General features: G+C 40.9%; 1 protein-coding gene across 15 annotated transcripts in view; it reads left to right on the forward strand.

Annotated features, from left to right (window-relative positions):
• The window catches only part of Anks1b (ankyrin repeat and sterile alpha motif domain containing 1B), a 1,165,904-nt gene that overhangs the window by 200,801 nt on the left and 945,943 nt on the right, over positions 1-19,160 (forward strand). For all 15 annotated transcript variants that reach the window (NM_001414940.1, NM_001271371.3, XM_039079051.2 and 12 more), the window contains exons 4-6: positions 2,259-2,555; positions 15,294-15,369; positions 16,480-16,581. In NM_001414940.1, coding sequence (NP_001401869.1) covers positions 2,259-2,555; positions 15,294-15,369; positions 16,480-16,581 — 475 coding nt within the window. The remainder of the gene's footprint in view (positions 1-2,258; positions 2,556-15,293; positions 15,370-16,479; positions 16,582-19,160) is intronic.

Here is a 19,160-nt window from a genome sequence, read left to right on the forward strand (position 1 = left end):
ACTTCATAATTGGCCTTTCTCTTTCTCAGTGAGATATTACAGCTTGAAAAATGGTGATCCAGCTCTTTTAAGACCAAGGGGGAAATTGGGCTGGTCAGGAAGCAGACTTTCGGGTCATATTTTTATGCGTTAGAGTGATAAGCTTGGACTTCTTATGAAACTTGTGGAACATTCGGATTTAACCAAGTAGGAAGTCTGAAACTGTATGTAGTCAGTCTTTAGGATCAGGCACAGAAAACATTTACATTAAGCACGAGGTTAATTCTTCCACAAGCAATGCAAGAAACGTCTTCAGGTGGATTCCCTCCTGTCTGGGTGACCCCAGCTTTCATCTATCATCTTTAAGGAGTAGGCTTGTCTCTTTGTTTGTTTTTAACCTCCCATCGCCCTGCGGTGATGCTAGACACACGAAGAAGCCCTTCCTCCTGCAGCCCATCCCACCCCATCACTCTTCTTCAGGTTCTCAAGTCTTTCCTCTAGCTGCTTAATTTACTGGTTTGCGGTTTTTCCTTTGATCCAGCACAAGCCTTAGGTTGTTTGTTTGTTTGCTTGTTTCACTTCGGTTGGGGCTTTTGTTTGCTCGCTTGTCCTGCCGGATTAAGATGCGTTTGAGTTTAAATCATCTGTTTCCTTTTGTTTCGGTAGGGGCTACTGTCTAAGAGGCAGCTCCTCCTAGCTCAGTGTGCTCTGGGTGGAGTCTCTGGAAAATTTTAAGCCACTTTCAGAGCTTCTTTGGCAGCAGAGTGGCAGAGGGAGGCAGTGAGGGCTCAAGCTTTAGGTTTTAACAGGTACCAAAAAGTCCTGACGCTTCTTAGATGTAGTGTGACATTTTTCTATTTTAAACTCCTTATTCTCGAAGTAGACATGTTAATACCAAACACGTAAGAAGTCTGTAAAAGTTAACGAGACAGCGTTTGTAAAAACGGGTAGCTGTTTGGCGAGGGTTTGTAGGCACCACGGCTACGAAGGACGGTCATGGATGTTGACAGTTGAGATGCTGGGTCTGTGCGGCTTGGTTCAAATCCTGACTACGTGTCACTTCTCATCACTGTCCTCAGCGGACACAGCAGTTCTACAGGTGTTGCTGGAACGTTGGTAGGGATGTGAGCCGTCACGTGAGTCTGTGCATCCAAGGTGATGCTGCCACTCCAAAGGCTTTGGGAAACACAGAGAGGCATAAAGCACAACCTCTAACTTCACGCTACCCTTACACAACACAGAATGGCTGTGTGATCAAAAACTCATTGTTCGATTATTTGGTGCCTCCTCCAACAGGTGAGGGGTAGTGATGAAGAAAGCCCCCATCTTAGAACGAGGACTAAGCGAGTAAATACATGAAATCTGACTGTGTCTGGTGGCGAGTGTTAACTGTGCGGATGGCTGTGCTAATGGCGGCTGATCTTTACCTCTGGAGCCCCACATTAAGATGCTTTCACTTGTGCTCTTAGTATTTCTTGTTCACAGTTCTCCCCACTGACTCTGCCACCTCTGGGCACACCAAGAACCCCATCTACTCACGCCAATCACAAAAATTGTCTGAAGGATCATTTTGCCTCGTAACTGAATTAATTTTTTTTAAAAAAAATCTTGTTACATTTCTAGAAAAATCCCATTTTTTTTTCTTGGCTACTTGCCTTGGTGTGGGCCTAGGCCTGTTTCTTACCTGCGCTTATCCTAGGGATATGAGTCTTCATTCTTTCTGCTAAGAAATAATGATTCATATTTATTACTCATTGTATTTGTAGCAAAAGCCCTGGTTTCTATTTATTTAAAACAGACAGAAACAATCTGGGTAACTTTTCTGTAAGTCTGTCATCATCAGGAATTTGTCCCCTCAACTCTAGTCTACACAGTCAGTCATTCAAAGTATGTTATAATTGTTATTAATCTTTCTTATTAACAAATGTCACAGAAGCATGCACAGTACAGGGAATGCTGGCTGTCTGGACCCAGCAGGGCCACTGACCAGCGTGGTTCAACCACTCTTGGAAGCCAGACTATGTGATACAGGGAAGTCTGATTCGTTTATATATATATATATATATATTGAAGTGGTAAAATGAAGATGTGATTTTGACGCAATGAGTAATGAATACTTTAATCAAATTTAAAATCCACTTGGATGTCATCAACGAAATAGGTTATGCTTAAATCCACATCTCTATACATGTTACATTTTAATTTAAACAACTGGGTTTAGAGTTTGATGGCTAATTAAATTTCTGAAGTCGTGTCTTTCGTCTCCCCACCTTAACTAGAACAACGAGAACGAAACTGCCCTCCACTGTGCAGCGCAATACGGACACTCAGAAGTAGTGGCTGTTCTCCTAGAGGAGCTCACCGATCCCACCATTAGGAACAGCAAGCTCGAAACACCGCTGGACTTGGCAGCGCTCTACGGAAGGCTGAGGGTGGTGAAGATGATCATCAGCGCGCACCCAAACTTAATGAGCTGTAACACGCGGAAGCACACGCCGCTCCACCTCGCGGCCCGCAATGGTCACAAGGCCGTGGTGCAGGTGCTGCTGGAGGCGGGGATGGACGTGAGCTGTCAAGTGAGTCTTGAAGCTGGACGCTCAAAGGCGATGCTGCCGTCCTGCGCACTTTTGGGAACATGGGGGTGGGGTGGGGTGGGATTTAAATCACACGTTCTAACTTTATGATAATCAGAGGGCTGCGGATTATTAGTAGATGGAAATTGTAGGCAGCATCATGAGTAATTGTTTTCTTTCTCTGGTGTTTTACCCATAGCTTGATACATTTACTGAATGAGGCAAATCTTAGTGAATGAATTTAACGTTCTTATTTATTTTATCCTTTGAAGATTTATTATTGGTATTTTATGTATTTGAGTGTTTTGGCTGTGTTGTCTGTACATGCCTGGTGCGGGGCATTGGATCTACTGGAACTGAAGTTATCTATACTTGTACATTGCCTTGTGGGTGCTAGGGACCAAATCTGGTCCTCTGCTATAGTAGCAAGTGTTCTTAATGCCCGAGCCAATCCTCCAACCTCAGCTGTTAACGCTTTTACTGTATAGTCACAATGTATATTGTACATTTAGTACATAGTGTGTGTTTTGTATATATCCACTATAACACTTTTAGTCTCATATTTACAATGCTAAACAGACTGACCCATTTAGCATCCAGTGGTCCCAAAATGTCCTATAGTGTGGAGTACTAGCAATTTCCAGTGAAGAGAATAGGAATTACCTTTAAAAATTTTGTCTCAGACACAGCCGAGAAGACCAGAATGTGGTTTAGATTTACTGGTTAAGTTCTAGGCCTCTTTCCAATATAATGTACCATCTGTACAAAGCAGTGGCCCATCACTGTGCACACAAAGACTGTGAAAAAAATGTGTTGAAAAAATTGATTTGAGGGTTTTAAAAATTATTTTATGTGCATGTGTATGTGTGTGTGTGTGTGTGTGTGTGTGTGTGTGTGTGAGAGAGAGAGAGAGAGAGAGAGAGAGAGAGAGAGAGAATGAAAGAATGTGAATTTGTTACAGGAATATGGGTGAAGGGTTACTTACAGCTACATGGGTAACTTAATTGCAATCGTACCATTGATAAAATGTTTCTCCTTCTCCAAACAACCATTATCTATGTATAAATCCTCAGGAAGCAATTACACTACACCTCCCATTAGCAATTGTTAGCTGCTTAAAAGTCTCTAAGAGGGTGGGGGTGGGGGTGGGGGTGGGGGTAGGGTAAGGCCTTGGTGGCCCTTCCTCCTTCCGTGATTGAGTGGTCACATGCCCATTCCTGTGTGGGTTTCGTGCAGGTGATCTAAGCTGCCATGTTTTACAAAGCACAATGCCCATGTGGTTGGTACCCAGAGGACAATGAACCACAATGGTCCACACTTCTTCTGGTTCTCTCATTCTTTGTTTCTCCTTGTTGGGAATATTCCTAAAGGTGTGGAAGCTATAAACGCCCCATATACAGCTGAGCGGTCAATAATCATTAATTTCCTGGACTTTAACCAAGTGTAAGTCTCTGCAGTTACCACTGCAAAAGAAGCTTCTCTGATGATGGTGAACAGAAGCACTAATGTGTGGGCACAAGCACCATTACTTAGAAGGTAATTTGACTAAAGCTTCCTGTTTAGCAGAACCACAGTGGTCGTTTCACTGCTTTGTCCTGTTACCACACTGGCAGCACCAGGCATGAAGTCTTGCCCGTAAATAGCCAGAGAGTGGTTGGTTGCCCCTGTAACTGTCACAGCAGTGGGTACATCTTGTATGACTGACGGGTAGATAGTTGTCTTAGTCATTTTTCTAGTGGTGTGCTGAGGCATCATGACCAAGGCAACTTGATAAACATTTATCAGGGCATACAGATTCAGAGGATTAGTTTAGTCTATGACCATCGTGGCGGGGAGCATGGCAGGAATGCATGGTGCTGGAGCAGAAGTTGAGAACTCACATTTGAGACCTCAACTACAAGGCGGGGGTGGGGGGAAGAGAGAGAGAGAGAGAGAGAGAGAGAGAGAGAGAGAGAGAGAGAGAGAGAGGGCTAGCCCTAACTGGGAATGGTGTGGACTTTTGAAAAGTCCATCCCCAGTAACACATCTCCTGAAACAAGGCCACACCTCCAATCCTTCCCAAACATTTCCACCTACTGGGGACCAAGCATTCAATTATACAAGGCTATAGAGGCTACTCTTATTCAAATCACCACAGTAGTGCAGCAGGCAGGGTCCACAGCTAAGAGAGACTGTGGAGGACAGCTTTCTCCAGCAGCCTGCATAGGACTTTTGGCACTTTGAAAACTAACAAACACAAAGGAAGTTTACATCTCAGTAAACTTATTTCTATATTTCTGCAGCCAAAACAGATGATGTCTGTTTTTTCCCATGTATACTGTGTTGTAAATTAGATACCTGTCTCTTTTCAGAGGATGGGTGGACATCATGTGTAGTAATAGGAAAGGTTTTATCTATCGAGATCTACTTGGTCAGTTTGGGCCAACATGGCGACCATATGATTCTAAGAAGGAAAGAAAAAGGAAGTATCCAAGGCCCCTTGAGACCTGTGTTTATTTAATCTTAGCAATTTGCTGATCCTGTGTTTGGTTGGCCAGAGCAAATTACAAAGGTCACCTAAATTCTTTAAGTGGGGAAATGGTCTCTGCCTGTAGATTAGAAGAAACCATTAATTATAAGAGGATTTTAAATAAAAGAACTAAGTGAGGCCAGTTTCACATATAATCTGCAAAGTCCGTGTAGAAACAGAGTTCCATGGTGGAATTACTGGGAGTTGTGCAGAATTGTACAGAAGTTGAGTTATGGGTCTCTCAGCTGTTAGAATTATTGCTCCTGCACAGACCTCTTTGTAAAATAATTTTGTTGGTGGGGAATAGAGGTACACACTGGAAATCTCAGTACTTGGAGGCCAAGGTAGAAGGATCCCAAGTTTAAGCTCAGCATAGCAACATATGAGTAATACTCTGGTTTAAAATTTAAGGGGACAACTTACTGTTTAAAAAAAATAATAATTTATTTGTATTTTGTGTGTAGGGAGCTCTGCCTGCATGTTTCTGTGCACCATGTGCATGCAGTACCTACGGAGGTTAGAAGAGGGCACCAGATTCCCCTGGAATTGGAGTTTAGAGGGCTGTGAGTTACTATGCAGCTGTTGGAAACTGAACCAAGTCCTTGGCAAAAGCAACAGGGTTTTAACCACTGATCCACTTCTCCAGGTCCCACTTATTGCCTTTTACTCTTCGAATAAGGATTTTAGTTTTATTATTCAAATTAACCAGATTTCTTTTTACCGTTGGATTCACTCCAAAATGTTTTTAATATCCGATAATTTTTGCAGGTATGCTCACTGGCCGAGGGAGAACTTTAATGGCTTTAGAGGGTTGAAGGTTCATTGCCTTGCTACCGTCAAGCAACTGAAAATAGCAGGGTTAATGTTCATCGCTTTGGGTTGAATGTGTCGGTTTTCCATACTCTTTCTTTGTGAGTGTACACATGTGTGTAGATGCCCTACTTCCTGCTAGCCTGTGCATAGGTCAGGGTTGATGTCACATGTCGTCCTCAGTTCTTTCTCCACCTTATCTTCTGAGGCAGTGTTGCTTCCTGAACCTGGAGCTTGTCTCAGCAGACTGGCTGGCCAAGAAGGCCCTGGATAGACCCATCTCTGCCCCTCCACATCTAGAGTGGGGCTCACCACATCCGGATTTCCTGTGCATCTTGAGGATCTGATCTCAGGTCTTCATGCTTTTGGAAGAGAAAAAAAAAAAAACCTTACCCACTGAGCCATCTTCCCAGCGTCTTTGAAATGTAGTGTTGTGTTAGTATTCTCTCTGGAAATTTTGTTCTTTAAGCCATTCTAAATTGCTGCCCATTTGACTTATGAAACAAAATACTTTGGTTTCTGTTTGGTTAAATTTCATGTTAAGTCGATGATCTCTTATGTGAAATTATCAGGGGTAGAAGTTAATGCAGATGATTTTGAATCTTGGAATGTTTGTACAAAAACAAGGAAATATTGGGAATAGGACCAGAGGCCACTTATAAAATTTACTGATGCTCTGTCTATATCTTATATAGAGAACCTGAAAGGGATTTCAGACTGTTTCTAGTGTCCCTGTAGTTTGATTATCAGGAGGAAGCTGGAGAAATTTCTTTCTTTTCACGACATCATGTCACTTCTCAAGTTCTTTTAGATCTTGAAGTCTTTCAGACTTTGAATTTTCATCTGAGGGATGTCTTGAACTTACTTATAAATATAAGTCTTAAATGCATAAATAGTCTTTAAAAAGTCTTAATCAAGTCAGCCCTATTAAGGAAGTAGGAATGAAACCACAATATTTTAAAATTATTCTTTTCTATAGTTTTTTAAAACCTGATTTTTGGTAACTAGAAAGCAAAAGTCTTGTACTACGGTAGTCTTTTAACTGTACACATTCCTTATAATTTTTTTTATTAAATCTAATATTATCCACTAGCATAATATTTAGGTAATTATATTTTGTATGAAGATTCAGTAAAATTGCCTGAAGTGAATAATCAAAAGTATATGCTACCAAACACAGGGAGCTGTTCAAATGTAAACTTGAGGGAAGGTACAGTTTGTTTTTAGCATCTCACAGTGGCAGGATGTGAGGTAAATACATATAATGAATATATCACCATTAAATAAAATTCCCACTCTCTAAATTTTCCAGGTAATTTTAAAACCTTCTCCAGATTTCAACTCTTCCTCCTCTGCACTCTTATCTCAGTTTTACATTTACTTTAATTGAGAAAAAAAAGTATTTCATATATGTGTGTGCACACAGATGTGCACCATGGAACATGTGGAGGTCAGAGAACAACTTGGGAGGAGTCGGGTCTCCCCTTCTGTCGCACGGGTTCTAGGAATTGAAGTCAGGCTTTCATGTTTGGCAGCAATCACTTTTATCCCCAGAGCCATATCATAGGCCCTCTTTTCCTTCCTGGTCTTTTAAATGAACGGTTTATCTTTATAACTGGGGTTAGCTCTTTAGCTTGTAAAGTTTGTCCTCTCCCCCCCGTCTGCTGGGACATATTACTCTGTCATGGTAAATATTATGGAGGGGTTTCTACCCCACCTTAGATCATTCAGTTTTCTATTAAAAGACATAGAACCTTTATATTTATAATAAGCTTTAAAGCACTAGAGCTGGGCAGATATCAGCCCTCTAGGCTAGTTTGTCTACTTCCCTGCCAGTAACCCTGAGATACCATTTGCCATGCTTTGCCTGGGCTGCTGCTCCTCCAACTGGCTGGCCCCTCACAGCCCTGTACCCACAATCCAATCCACCCTCCCCACAGTGCCTTCCTCCTTTCTCTTCCTGGTCTCTGCCTCAGACCCCAAGCCCAGGAACCCAAATCCCGCCTACCTCTCTTCTGCCCAGCTACAGGCCGTAGGCATCTTTATTTAATCAATAGGTTTAAATTAAGGAGCAAATTTTGCACAACAGAAGCTGGCATACATGAGAAGTTAGATGTCTTGAAGCAACCAGATCGTGAGATACAGAATTTAGGGTTACAATACATAGCAACAGACCAAACCTTAAACTTAGATACTCTGAGGTTATTCACTATTTCTTTTTTAACTTTTTTTTTTCTTCTCAATTGTATCATTCCCATAAGTACACAGTGAAATTGTAATATATCTCATCTTTTAAAAGAAAAAATCCTTGTGATCTCCTAATTCCTTCCGGTGGCCATTCCCCTTTCTGTGACTCCATGGATATTTATTTAGTTTTTGCGATGACCTTTTAAAGTAAAACAACTTTACCTCAGTATTATTAGGCTACGCGTTCCATAATATTTGAGATGTAGATTTGACAGGAAAACCCAAGTTCTGATATGTGTTTGTGATGGACACAAATTGTCACAGTTATTTAGTAGTACAGAATCAACTCATCGTGGCTACACGTGATTAAGAACTGTTAACGGACAATGTAGAGGATCTGGAAGGCCAGAATGGGAGCTGGCAGCAAGAAAGACACAGTAGGTTCTCATGTGACTGTGTCATAAAACAAACTCTTAAAAGTCTAGGTGGCGGGGTTGGGGATTTAGCTCAGTGGTAGAGTGCTTGCCTAGGAAGTGCAAGGCCCTGGGTTTGGTCCCCAGCTCCGGGAAAAAAAAGAACCAAAAAAAAAAAAGTCTAGGTGGCAGCAGACTTAAAGTACTGTCAGTAGCACAGAGCAAACGTCGTTTAGCAATGATGTCCTCTCAGTGGTTCCCACACAAAATAGGCAAATGACCTGCAAATTCATATGTTGAAGGCATTTAGGAGGAGTGAAAAATTCCATGATTGCCCCCTCTTGTCCTGGTCTCTGACCATCAGGGCCCCATGATTGCCTGTACTTGACCCAGTCCCCACCTATCAGGGCCCATGCCTTTGTTCTCATACTCTTCCTTTCTGTCTGCTCTTATTTCTGTGTTGACCTCATTTAACCTCTTAGCTCCCTCCAATGACGTATTATCTAAGAACCTCCAGGTTTTACTTGTCTTTTTAAAACCTGGGCATTCACTCTGAACTCTCAATTAGTGTGTATAATTATCCCCTGGATATATTATTAGATGGATATGGAGAATCCCAAATTCAAGATCTCCCAAGTTCAACATTTAGCTTTCATATCCATTTCTCCCTAAGCTTTCCAAGCACCTTCTCTTTCTCATTTCAATAAATGCTAGGAGCGTTGGTCTTGCTCAGGGCAGATCCCACAAGCTCCGAGGTCAAGTTGAGAATGTCACTGTCTAGTGATGTTTCCCATTTTATGACCTTAGCCTAGATCCTCACCATCTCTTCCTTCCTCCTTCCCCTGATTTCCCCTTTCCTTTCTTTACTGTTCAAGTTGTTTTGACAAAATGCCACAGACTGAGTTGCTTAAGTAAGAGGAATTAATTTTTTTCACAGGTTACAAAATCTAGGATCAGGATTTCAGCCAACCTTGCCCTGGGTAAGCAACCTCCTCCTGCATTGTTAACATCTTCCTTCTGAGACATTTCTTCTGAATACAAATGGAGAGTGAGTTCTCTGTTGTCACTTCGTCTTAACAAGAACACTGGTCCCATCAGATTAGTACTTTCCTTGCGATTTATCCACTCCCTTAAAAGTCTTTTGTTCAAATAATCCACTGTATAAATTAAACCTCAACATCTGGGTTTTGGGAGAGACATAAATGTTCAGTCTCTAACATAACCTCTTTAGTCTGGTTCTACTACGGTAGGTAGAAATGGTGCCAATAAATGAAGTCAGGTCATTCCATTTTTCTATTCATAAATCTCCATTGTTTTTCTGTCTTCCTCAGAGCCAATGTAAAACTTCTTCATGTGGTGGGCAGTCTTATATGATTTGGTATTATAAAGGAAACAGTTTTGAGATTTGCTTGTAATTGAATTTAAAGGGTGAGGGAAATCTCTTAACCACTTAGTCGAGGCTCACCCTGTAGGTGAATAGTCAAAAAACTTGAAAGAGTAGAGTAACCATCTATTACCACAGAGTTACATAAGAAAAAAATACATGGAAGAAACTGAAGGAATACTATTTAATGGAAAAGTGCTCTGTAAAGTACTTACAAGAGGAATACCAACACCACAGCTTCGTACATTCATGTGTTCTCTGTGAAATCATTGAGTGCCAGGCGTTGCCTACCACGTGTCAAGGTCATAGCAACAAGAAAACGAGACAAAAACTTCCAGTAAGAAGCAAGAGAACTTTGACAAAGTGGCGAAAAGAGGAACAAGATCTTGGGTAGAAGTTTGAAGTAGTTACAAATTCACCGGAAGTTTCTCTGGATTTTTTGTTTTGTTTATGGAGAGTGGACGGATCTGATGAAGAGACTGAGGTTGCAGACGCAAGAGAAGTTGTGAAGATATGCACGATGAGCAAAATCCAAGAAGCAGACAGCAATAAAGAACGCAAATGAGGGATTTGCTTTAATGGGGGAGAAAGGCTTCCTTTGAGACAGGATGAAGAGAGGACAGGTAAAGACAGAAGCTGATAATCCCAAGCACCATGACGTGTCCATTCCCATTTCAAATGGGAGGAATATTATTTTTGAATCATTTGAACACTGGCTATTTTTTCACTTTGTTCTCCCTACCCAGCCTTAACCATCTTTTAAACGTTAGCTCTTCTCCACATGTGTTCTTAATCTTAATGTGTCTATAGACACGTTCTAATCTGATGGTAGTCCTGAAAAGGTCAGTACTGTGTAGATGAACATACCTGAGGTAAGAGGTACATATATTCAGCCTGTGTTCTAACCTGAATGCAGGCAAAGACAGGTATGAGTGCAGCTCAACACAAAATACTGAACTTCATTAAACTGTTAAGAGTCTTAAAAATAAAGACATGTGTTTTTGGCAATTTGATCATGAAGTTCTGGTGTGAGATGTCAGAGATAATAATGTCATTTTGCAATGTCAAAAGGTTAGACACTCTATATAACACAAAAACTACTGCCCTGGAGATGTTACATTTGCTCGTGAAGACTGGGATGTTCTGACCTTCGGAACTTTTCTTATATCCAGAGATAATATAATAATGTATCATGGTAATAACCATGGTGCCAGGCACTTTTATTCTTGAGTTAAATATTGTTCTAGTAGTGTTTTCTTCCTTGATCTACATCTGGGTTCTACTTATCCACTGGCTATTACTTCTTATAGTTGTTGTGAGTCTTACTTTTATAATTCTTCTAACATGCAGTTTTTCCTCCTGATTACAACCATTACTATGTTATTATCTCATCACTGTTGTTCTCTGTTTCTGCCTAAAATCAAGATCTAGTCTTTCTTTATTTGGTCTCCTTTGGAGGCCTTGGGAGGTTGTGGTTGAAAGGTTTAACAACTTTGGAGGTAGACCAGTTAGCCCAACTCTGCCTTGCACCTTTTCTGTGTTCTACTTCCCTAATCCTGTTTACAGCATCTGACTCCTACTGTCCCTTCTCTTAAATTCTTTCTCCCACCCATGGCTCCTTTTTACTTGCCTTGTTTCTGTAGTTACTCTGGGTTATGCACTCACATCTGAATTTTCAGAGGTAGGATTCACAAATAAGAGAGAGGATTGGGCATTTGCTTTTCAGGGTCTGGATCACCTCACTCAACATAATATTTCGTCATTTACATGGTTTATCATTTCCTGGCTTCATTTTCTTGCAGTAGAATAGAATTCTATTATGTTTATATACTATACTTTCATTATCCATTCATCATTTGGAGGACATTTAAGTTATTTCTACTTCTTAGCGGTTGTGGATACAATAGCAATGAATATGACTTACCACATATCTGTGGAATAGGGTGGTGAGTCCTTTGGGCATATGCCAATGAGTGGGGTAAATAATTCTTAGATTTTTATAACTTATGGTGAAAGTGTGTAATTAATCACATCTTCAAAGGAAAGAGCCCATAGTTGGCATGTGTAAACTTTGGGATTTGTGATATCACTTTAGTAAATAGTTTCTTGTGTTGTTAGGACAACTTTATCTTAACAGTTATTACCAGATCTTATCAAATAAGATAATTAATTGCATCAGCCTTAGATTTGGAGCAGTTGATCCAGTTTAAGTTGTGTTGTATTCTGCTGCTATGACAACATATCTGAGAGGATGTGCTACTAGAATTGTTCATTTCTGTCCACAGTTGCAAAGGGCTCAGATCTTGCCTGTTTACCTGTTGCCTTTAGGTCTGTGGTAAGGCTGCACGCCACAGTGAGAATCCTGTGTGATGCATGCTCACCTCATGGTGACTAGTTTATCAGAAAGAGAGAAAATGGTTGGGTTGATAGCTCATGGTGTGACGTGCTTGTTGTTTAACCATGAGGATATGAGTTTGGATGCATATCACTTACTTAAAAATCAGCCATGGCAGCACATGGCTGCAACCTCAGAGCTGGCAGATGAAGGCAGGCAGGTCTAAGGGGTCTGCTGACCTGATATTTAGATGAAACAGTGAACGCGGGGTTTTGTGAGAGAACTCATCACAAAAAATAAGATGGGAAAGTGCTTAAGAGAGGAATCCCAACACTTCTCTCTCTCTCTCTCTCTCTCTCTCTCTCTCTCTCTCTCTCTCTCTCTCTCACACACACACACACACACACACACACACACAATATTATCATATATATATATATTAAACAAAAAAGAGGGGATGAAGCTAGGTCCCAGAGCTGGAGTGATGGCTCAGCAGTTAAGAGCACTGCCTGCTCTTCCAGAGGTCCTGAGTTCAATTTCCAGCAACTACATGGTGGCTCACAACCATCTGAAATGGAATCCAATGCCCTCTTCTGGTGTGTCTCAAGACAGCGATAATGTACTCACATACATAAAATCAATAAATCTTAAAAAAAAAAGCCAGGTCTTATAATATCCTTCAAAGACATTCTTCTTTGGTTCCACTTCTCAAAGGTCACCATGAGGTGACCACACCTTCAACACATGGCCATTGAGAAACACTTAATAGCCTAACCATAGCACAGATTAAAGTGTAAGCTTATTATCTCCTCTCAAGGAATGGGGAAATGTCTCTGTCCACACAGAAACACTTTTTAAAAGAACTGAAACAGGTTTTACAGTTTACTTTCCATTTGGTGCATAACTGTATATTTATAAACTTTTTATTTCCATTTTATCACCCATAATACCAGTCACATTATAATCCAGAGAACTTGAATCATATTGCCTTGAGGATATGCATAGATCTTGTTAATATTCAGTGTTACTCAAGTTTTCTTCCCAATATGCTTATTTAATGTTGTTTTAACGTATGTTTATTAAAGTGCATACTTGTTAATTAAAGGAACATTTACACTTTATGTTATTTCAAAAAAGCTATAGTTCCAAATTGAGATTGACATTATTCACTCCAAGCACTGAGGGGCTGTTTGGCATTTGTTAGATTCTAAAGAGAAATTGAACAGAGGATGTGTGTATAGCTTAAGAAACCCCTTCTCTTTGAAATCTTCGCTGATTTTCCTTAAGGAAGAATACAACTTTTAAAAGAAGGTATGGTTTGTGGTTGATTCAGGAAGCAAGTTTATAATGTGTTATTATAATTGCTGTGGGAAGAAAATACACATGGATATGGACTATGCAGAAAGAGCAGTAGATTTCAGGGCAAAGGGCAGCTTCCTTAATGAAGTCACGTTAAGCTAAGGTTCTGAGTGTAATGGTTAGTGGTTCTCAAAGTAAAGACCCTTCAGACTCTCGGCATCTGAGGACATGGCAGAAATTGGAACTTTTGGACCTCTCCTTTCTGACCACAGAAGTAAGAACTGGAAATGGGATCTAGACATCTATCTAATGACTTATTCTTTCCTTTTGCCTCCTCCCTTCCCTCTATCCTTCTTTCCACCTTTATTCATCTCCCTCCCTCCCTCCCTCCCTCCCTCCCTCCCTCCCTCCCTCCCTCCATCTCTCCCTTCCTTTTTTCCTATTTCTGGCTTTCTTTTCTTTTTCCCTTCCTTCATTAAAAGAAAATACTATTTTATGTGTATGGATCTTTTGCTCATGTGTGTGTCTTGTGTCTAAGGAGGACAGAAGAAGACATCCAGATGCCCTGGAATTAGACTTTGAAGGGTTGCAAGCTGCCATGAGAGCATTAGGAATCACACTGGGGTTACCTGGAAGAGTGACCAGTGTTCTTTCCAGTCCCATTGTCCCTTTTTGTTACAGATAAGGTCATGGGTCATACTGTGTGTCCCAAACCGGCCTTGAGCTCACTATGTAGCCCAGGCTGCCTTTGAACTTGGGGTAACCCTTTTCTTCAGTTTCCTAAATGCTAGAATCACAGGAATGTGTCACTATGTGCAACTAGAATTGCGTTTTCAAACAAGCTCTCCTAGTGATTGTGGTTCATGTTGACCATTGAAAACCAGCAGTTGTGTTATCTAGACCTAGATAAAGCGCTAGTATTTTGAACTGCCTGTAAAGGGGTCCGCCATTGAGATCCATGGAGGGAAATGCAGAGAACAGCAGTAATACTGATAAAGAGTAAGGCAGTGTGCTGGGAGCACAGAGTATGCAGAGGGGAGTGGCTGTCACTTTAAACTGTTGAGAATTCATTCATTATAAATGCCTACTTATGTACTTGTCCTCTTATGTGTGCTGGGAATGCGCAAGGTCCGAGATGATATTTCTGTGTTTAAAACTCCTTTCACTCCATGTGTTTAGTACTGTGTGTAATAGATAATCACAAAGCCTTGCGTGATAAGCATTAGCACTTTTAGTTGATACTTGAGCACAATTGAGGTGAAGAGAAGGTGAGTCACTTCCTTAATATAATATAACTATTCAGAAGGAGAGATGCTTTCTAAACACACGTCTCCGGACTGTGATCCTGGACCCCCACCCACACTCCTAATATAAGACACACACACAGACACACACACACACACAGATATACATACACGCATAGACACACACACAGATACACACACAGGCACACACAGACATACACAGACACACACACACGCAGACATACACACACAGATACACACATATACACAAATAGATATAGACACACACATACACAGATACACATACAGACATATACACACTCACACACAAACAAACAACATATACACACACATATACACACTCACACACAAACAAACAACAGATACACACACACACACACACACACACACACACACACACACACACACACACACACCACACACAGCTTCTCTGACACGGAGCTCCAAGATTGTAGAAAATCTGTATGAGCGTCTAAATGCTTGCAAACCAGCAGGAACTCCAAATGCAGCTGTGCATTTTCTTTTTCTTTTCTTTTCAGACAGAGAAGGGGAGTGCTCTTCACGAAGCGGCGTTGTTTGGGAAGGTGGATGTGGTGCGAGTTCTGTTAGAAACAGGTAGCTATCATGATTCTCTATGGAGCCTGCCCTGCCAGGCACTACGGCTCTCTGAGGGTTAGATGAAGGAAAATGGTGGCTTTCTTCACAAATGATCCTTTCCTCCAAACTGAGATAGGTACTCAGACCAGGAGGAGGGGGGCCTTGGTACAGCCAATGTAAAGATTTAAGAGAGCTGAGAGAAACTACCAAGAGGAAAAGGAAACCCCCTGATTTCACCCAAACGGAGGAAACAGTCTCTGAGGATCCACGGCAGCCCTGTGGTTTCTTGGTCTTTTACATTGGGACCAGTGGAGATTTGCGTCCCCTTTTCTTAGGATGCGTTCTTCTGATCACTCATCAGCAAGTGCTGGTGTTCATTGGCTACAGGAGCTCATTTTTAAAAGGACTGTTTTAGAAGGGATATTTTGAAGGAAAAGCAAAGGTCGGCTTATTTATCTTCTGTGCATGTTTTGATCGAAATGAGATAAAGTAAAAATTGAGGTCAGAGGTTTTTGAGAATTGGAAGTTGGGGGTACACATTGTTACTCTACACAGCCCGTGTTCTGTATGCTTCATTTGCTCTGTGAAAGAAAAACATGGGCTTCACCATCATGTAGTTACCCTGCTTACCCTATGCTAACACTTCATAGTATTTAATTTTGACATGCGGCCCAGTGATAAGATAGACGACGTGAGAAAACCGATTAAGTATATGAGTTATTAAATATATACTGTACATTCTCACATAAGCCTGTTATACGGGATATGCAGGTCGCCTGGCCACCGCTCGTTAGGGTTTCAGTGATAAGTGACGCACATTTCTCACTGTGATAGCTTAGTTTACTAGCTACAATCCAGAAGGGCCCCAGAGGTCCTGACAAGCAATCTTTATGATTGTGTCAGAGAACTTTAAGAGAGTTGATTCATTATCTAGAATTTTCCATTTTTCATTTTTTTTGTAACATTAGGCCTCTGTCTCCTCTCTTGTTAAAATCCTATGTGGGTAACTTAGTTTTTAAACCACCTTCAGTGCTTGGCCTATATGCGTTTGAAATTAGAACGGTTACATATCGGCAGTATCATCTGAGGACACTCCAGTGGTACATCTAGTTTTCCTTTTTCCTCCAGGAATTGATGCCAACATAAAGGACAGCCTAGGTAGAACCGTCTTAGACATTCTGAAAGAGCACCCGTCTCAGAAGTCTCTCCAGATTGCAACGCTCCTGCAAGGTAAACAATGCCAAGTGGCAGATGACTTTGCCTTACAGCCAAGATTAAGTGGAAGCTGTCATAAGTTCTATTCGGGGCTTTGATCTAGTACTTAATGCCGAATTAGCTAATCGTTTACATTTTTCCCAGCGTATTTTAAGCTATGTAAAAGTTCACCCAAATGTTTTAGCTCTGTGTTTGCTCGGTGTGAAAAGTTTTTATCTAGTGGTTGATAATGAAAATGTTTTAAGAAACCCATGTAGTAAGTATGGATAGCAATAGTTTGAAACGAAGAGACTGTATGCACTGGGAATGACTAAATATTATTTTTATCTTTGAATAATGCCTTAAGAGTTTTCTGAGGTTTTCTATAACTCTGTTTGATTCCTACGACCATGAGGTAGCTAGGTCAGGTATTATCGCCTCGCACAAGGGAGACACTGAAGCCCTGGTGGATGTTGTTTGCTCACACTTGTGTTTTTACTCTGTGCTAAGTGGCAGACATTGTACATGACCGTTGAATGGACAGCAGCCACAGTGTACTGGCTGAAAGAATGCTGGTGGCTTCTTCTTATGCATGTAGATTGGCCACAAGTGCCGTAGTGGAGAGAGAGAGGGGAGGAAGACAGTTTTATTCGTGTCAGTTGGGACTTTTCTTACAACGTGAGTTTCTAAGAAAATGTGTGAATTAAAACCAGATGGGGCTGTGGAAATGTCAGTGCCAACAACAGCCAAATGAGGTATACAGAGTAAAATGGCCATTGTACTCCGTTCCCAACTGACTTCTGAAGCCTATACAGGGAGTTCAGGCCTCTATAGTTTTGCTGCCAATAAAGAAGCTAATTGCAGGTCAGAACACCTCCGGATGAATCGGAGATCCAACTATGACTTTTCTTATTAGTCCTAAGTGAACCAAGTTGAATGAAAGCTAAAAAGTAGTGTACCCAGTGTTTATCTATCCTTTAACCTCAAGGCCCTTTTATTTGAGGTTAGACTCAGGCCTTTAACTGAACTTTTAAAACTCCGAAGTTTGTGTCTATTCTATCTTTCAGAGAAAGTAAAATAAAACTTTCTTACTAAAATGGGGCAAAGATGTAATTTTAGAATTTTTAAACAGATTACGCTGGCTCAATGTGATAAAAATATTCTGTGGGAGCAAACTGTCTGCTCTCTTAAAGGCCAAGGTTGATTATGTGTGCCAATTTGCATCGGGGCGTATTAGGACATCTTTGAATATTTCATCACACTGGAAAATGCCTTATGTTCTTCTCTTTCTTGGATGTCAAGTCGCTGTGCCTTTTAAATTAAATGAGGAAAAGGTCGGTACTGAAGTGAAGCCAATTCCTTATACCTATAATTGCAAATCACAAGTTTTCATAAAGTTGCTTTTCAGTTCGCACAGTCCCTTCGTGCCTCAGACATTTTTTTAGGATATGATTCTGCAGGTCGTTTCCTTTCCCTGGTAGAATTTGCCCTGGAAAATTGTCCTTCGGTCTGAACTATTCTAAAGGTGACTGCTGGCTGACTTTACGATGTGGATTCTTATGAAGCAGATTCTTTCTGAGGGAAGAACACAAGCGAAGGAACCCAGTGGGAGGAGATCTGATTCCTTTAGAAAAAGGCTGTAAACCAGTCCTACATGGGCTCAGTACTTTCGGTGTTTAACAGATGTTTTCCTTAGAGCACACGTATTTTACCAGCACTGTTTCCATAAAATCTAAATTAGCCATCAACCTTTTTTTAAATCCACAATCGTAGTCGAATCTTCAGAGTTTTGGCATCTGTAGAAATACAGGCTTCCCTCTTATGTAAGTGCCGAATGTTTAGATGGCACCTGCTGTCTTATTGAACATGTTCTGTGCATGGCCCGTTCTTCCTGTGCCACCCAGGCTGGATATTCTTTGACACTTATCACTGTACTCAGTGTAGTTTCCCCTATGATTAAGACAAAAGCAATGTGTTTTCATGTCCCCTTTCCATCTGGCTCTCCCACTTAGTCGTGGAACACGGTTAGTCAGACTCCTCTTTTAAGTTGTCATCTTTAAAATTGCGATGGAGCTGGGAATGGTTTTGCGTGCCTGTAATCTTAGAACTCATGATGCTAAGCCAGGAAGTTCACAAGTTCAAGGTCAGCCTGGGCTGTGTAATGAGCTCCCGTCTCAAATCTTGAACATAATAGCCCCTCCCTTCCAAACACAGATAACTTGATCTAGTACATAAGGATTAAACAGCTTTACTTAGAGCAAGCATTTAGAACCATGTTGCTACTAGTATGGCTCTGTCAAAACCAAAACCAAAAACCAAAAACCAAAACAACAACAACAACAACAACAACAACAAAAAGAAAAACAAAAACAAAAAAAGGAAAAAGTGAAAGGTTATTTGCACAGGACATTATTTCAAGAGAGACAGGAATGAGTACTTTTCCTGTACGTACATGAAATTTAGTGTGAGTACTGTGCTTACTTTTTAAGCTCGAAACACCACTATCCATTTCATTCATTCCTGTTGCCCAAGAGGTTGGTTGCATTCATTGAAATCGAATGTCTCATATTTATGAATGACAGCTATTCATAGCATCTTTTGGGAGAACTTTAAGT

Source organism: Rattus norvegicus, chromosome 7 (genome assembly GCF_036323735.1).
Source record: "Rattus norvegicus strain BN/NHsdMcwi chromosome 7, GRCr8, whole genome shotgun sequence".
Taxonomy (NCBI): Eukaryota; Metazoa; Chordata; class Mammalia; order Rodentia; family Muridae; genus Rattus; species Rattus norvegicus.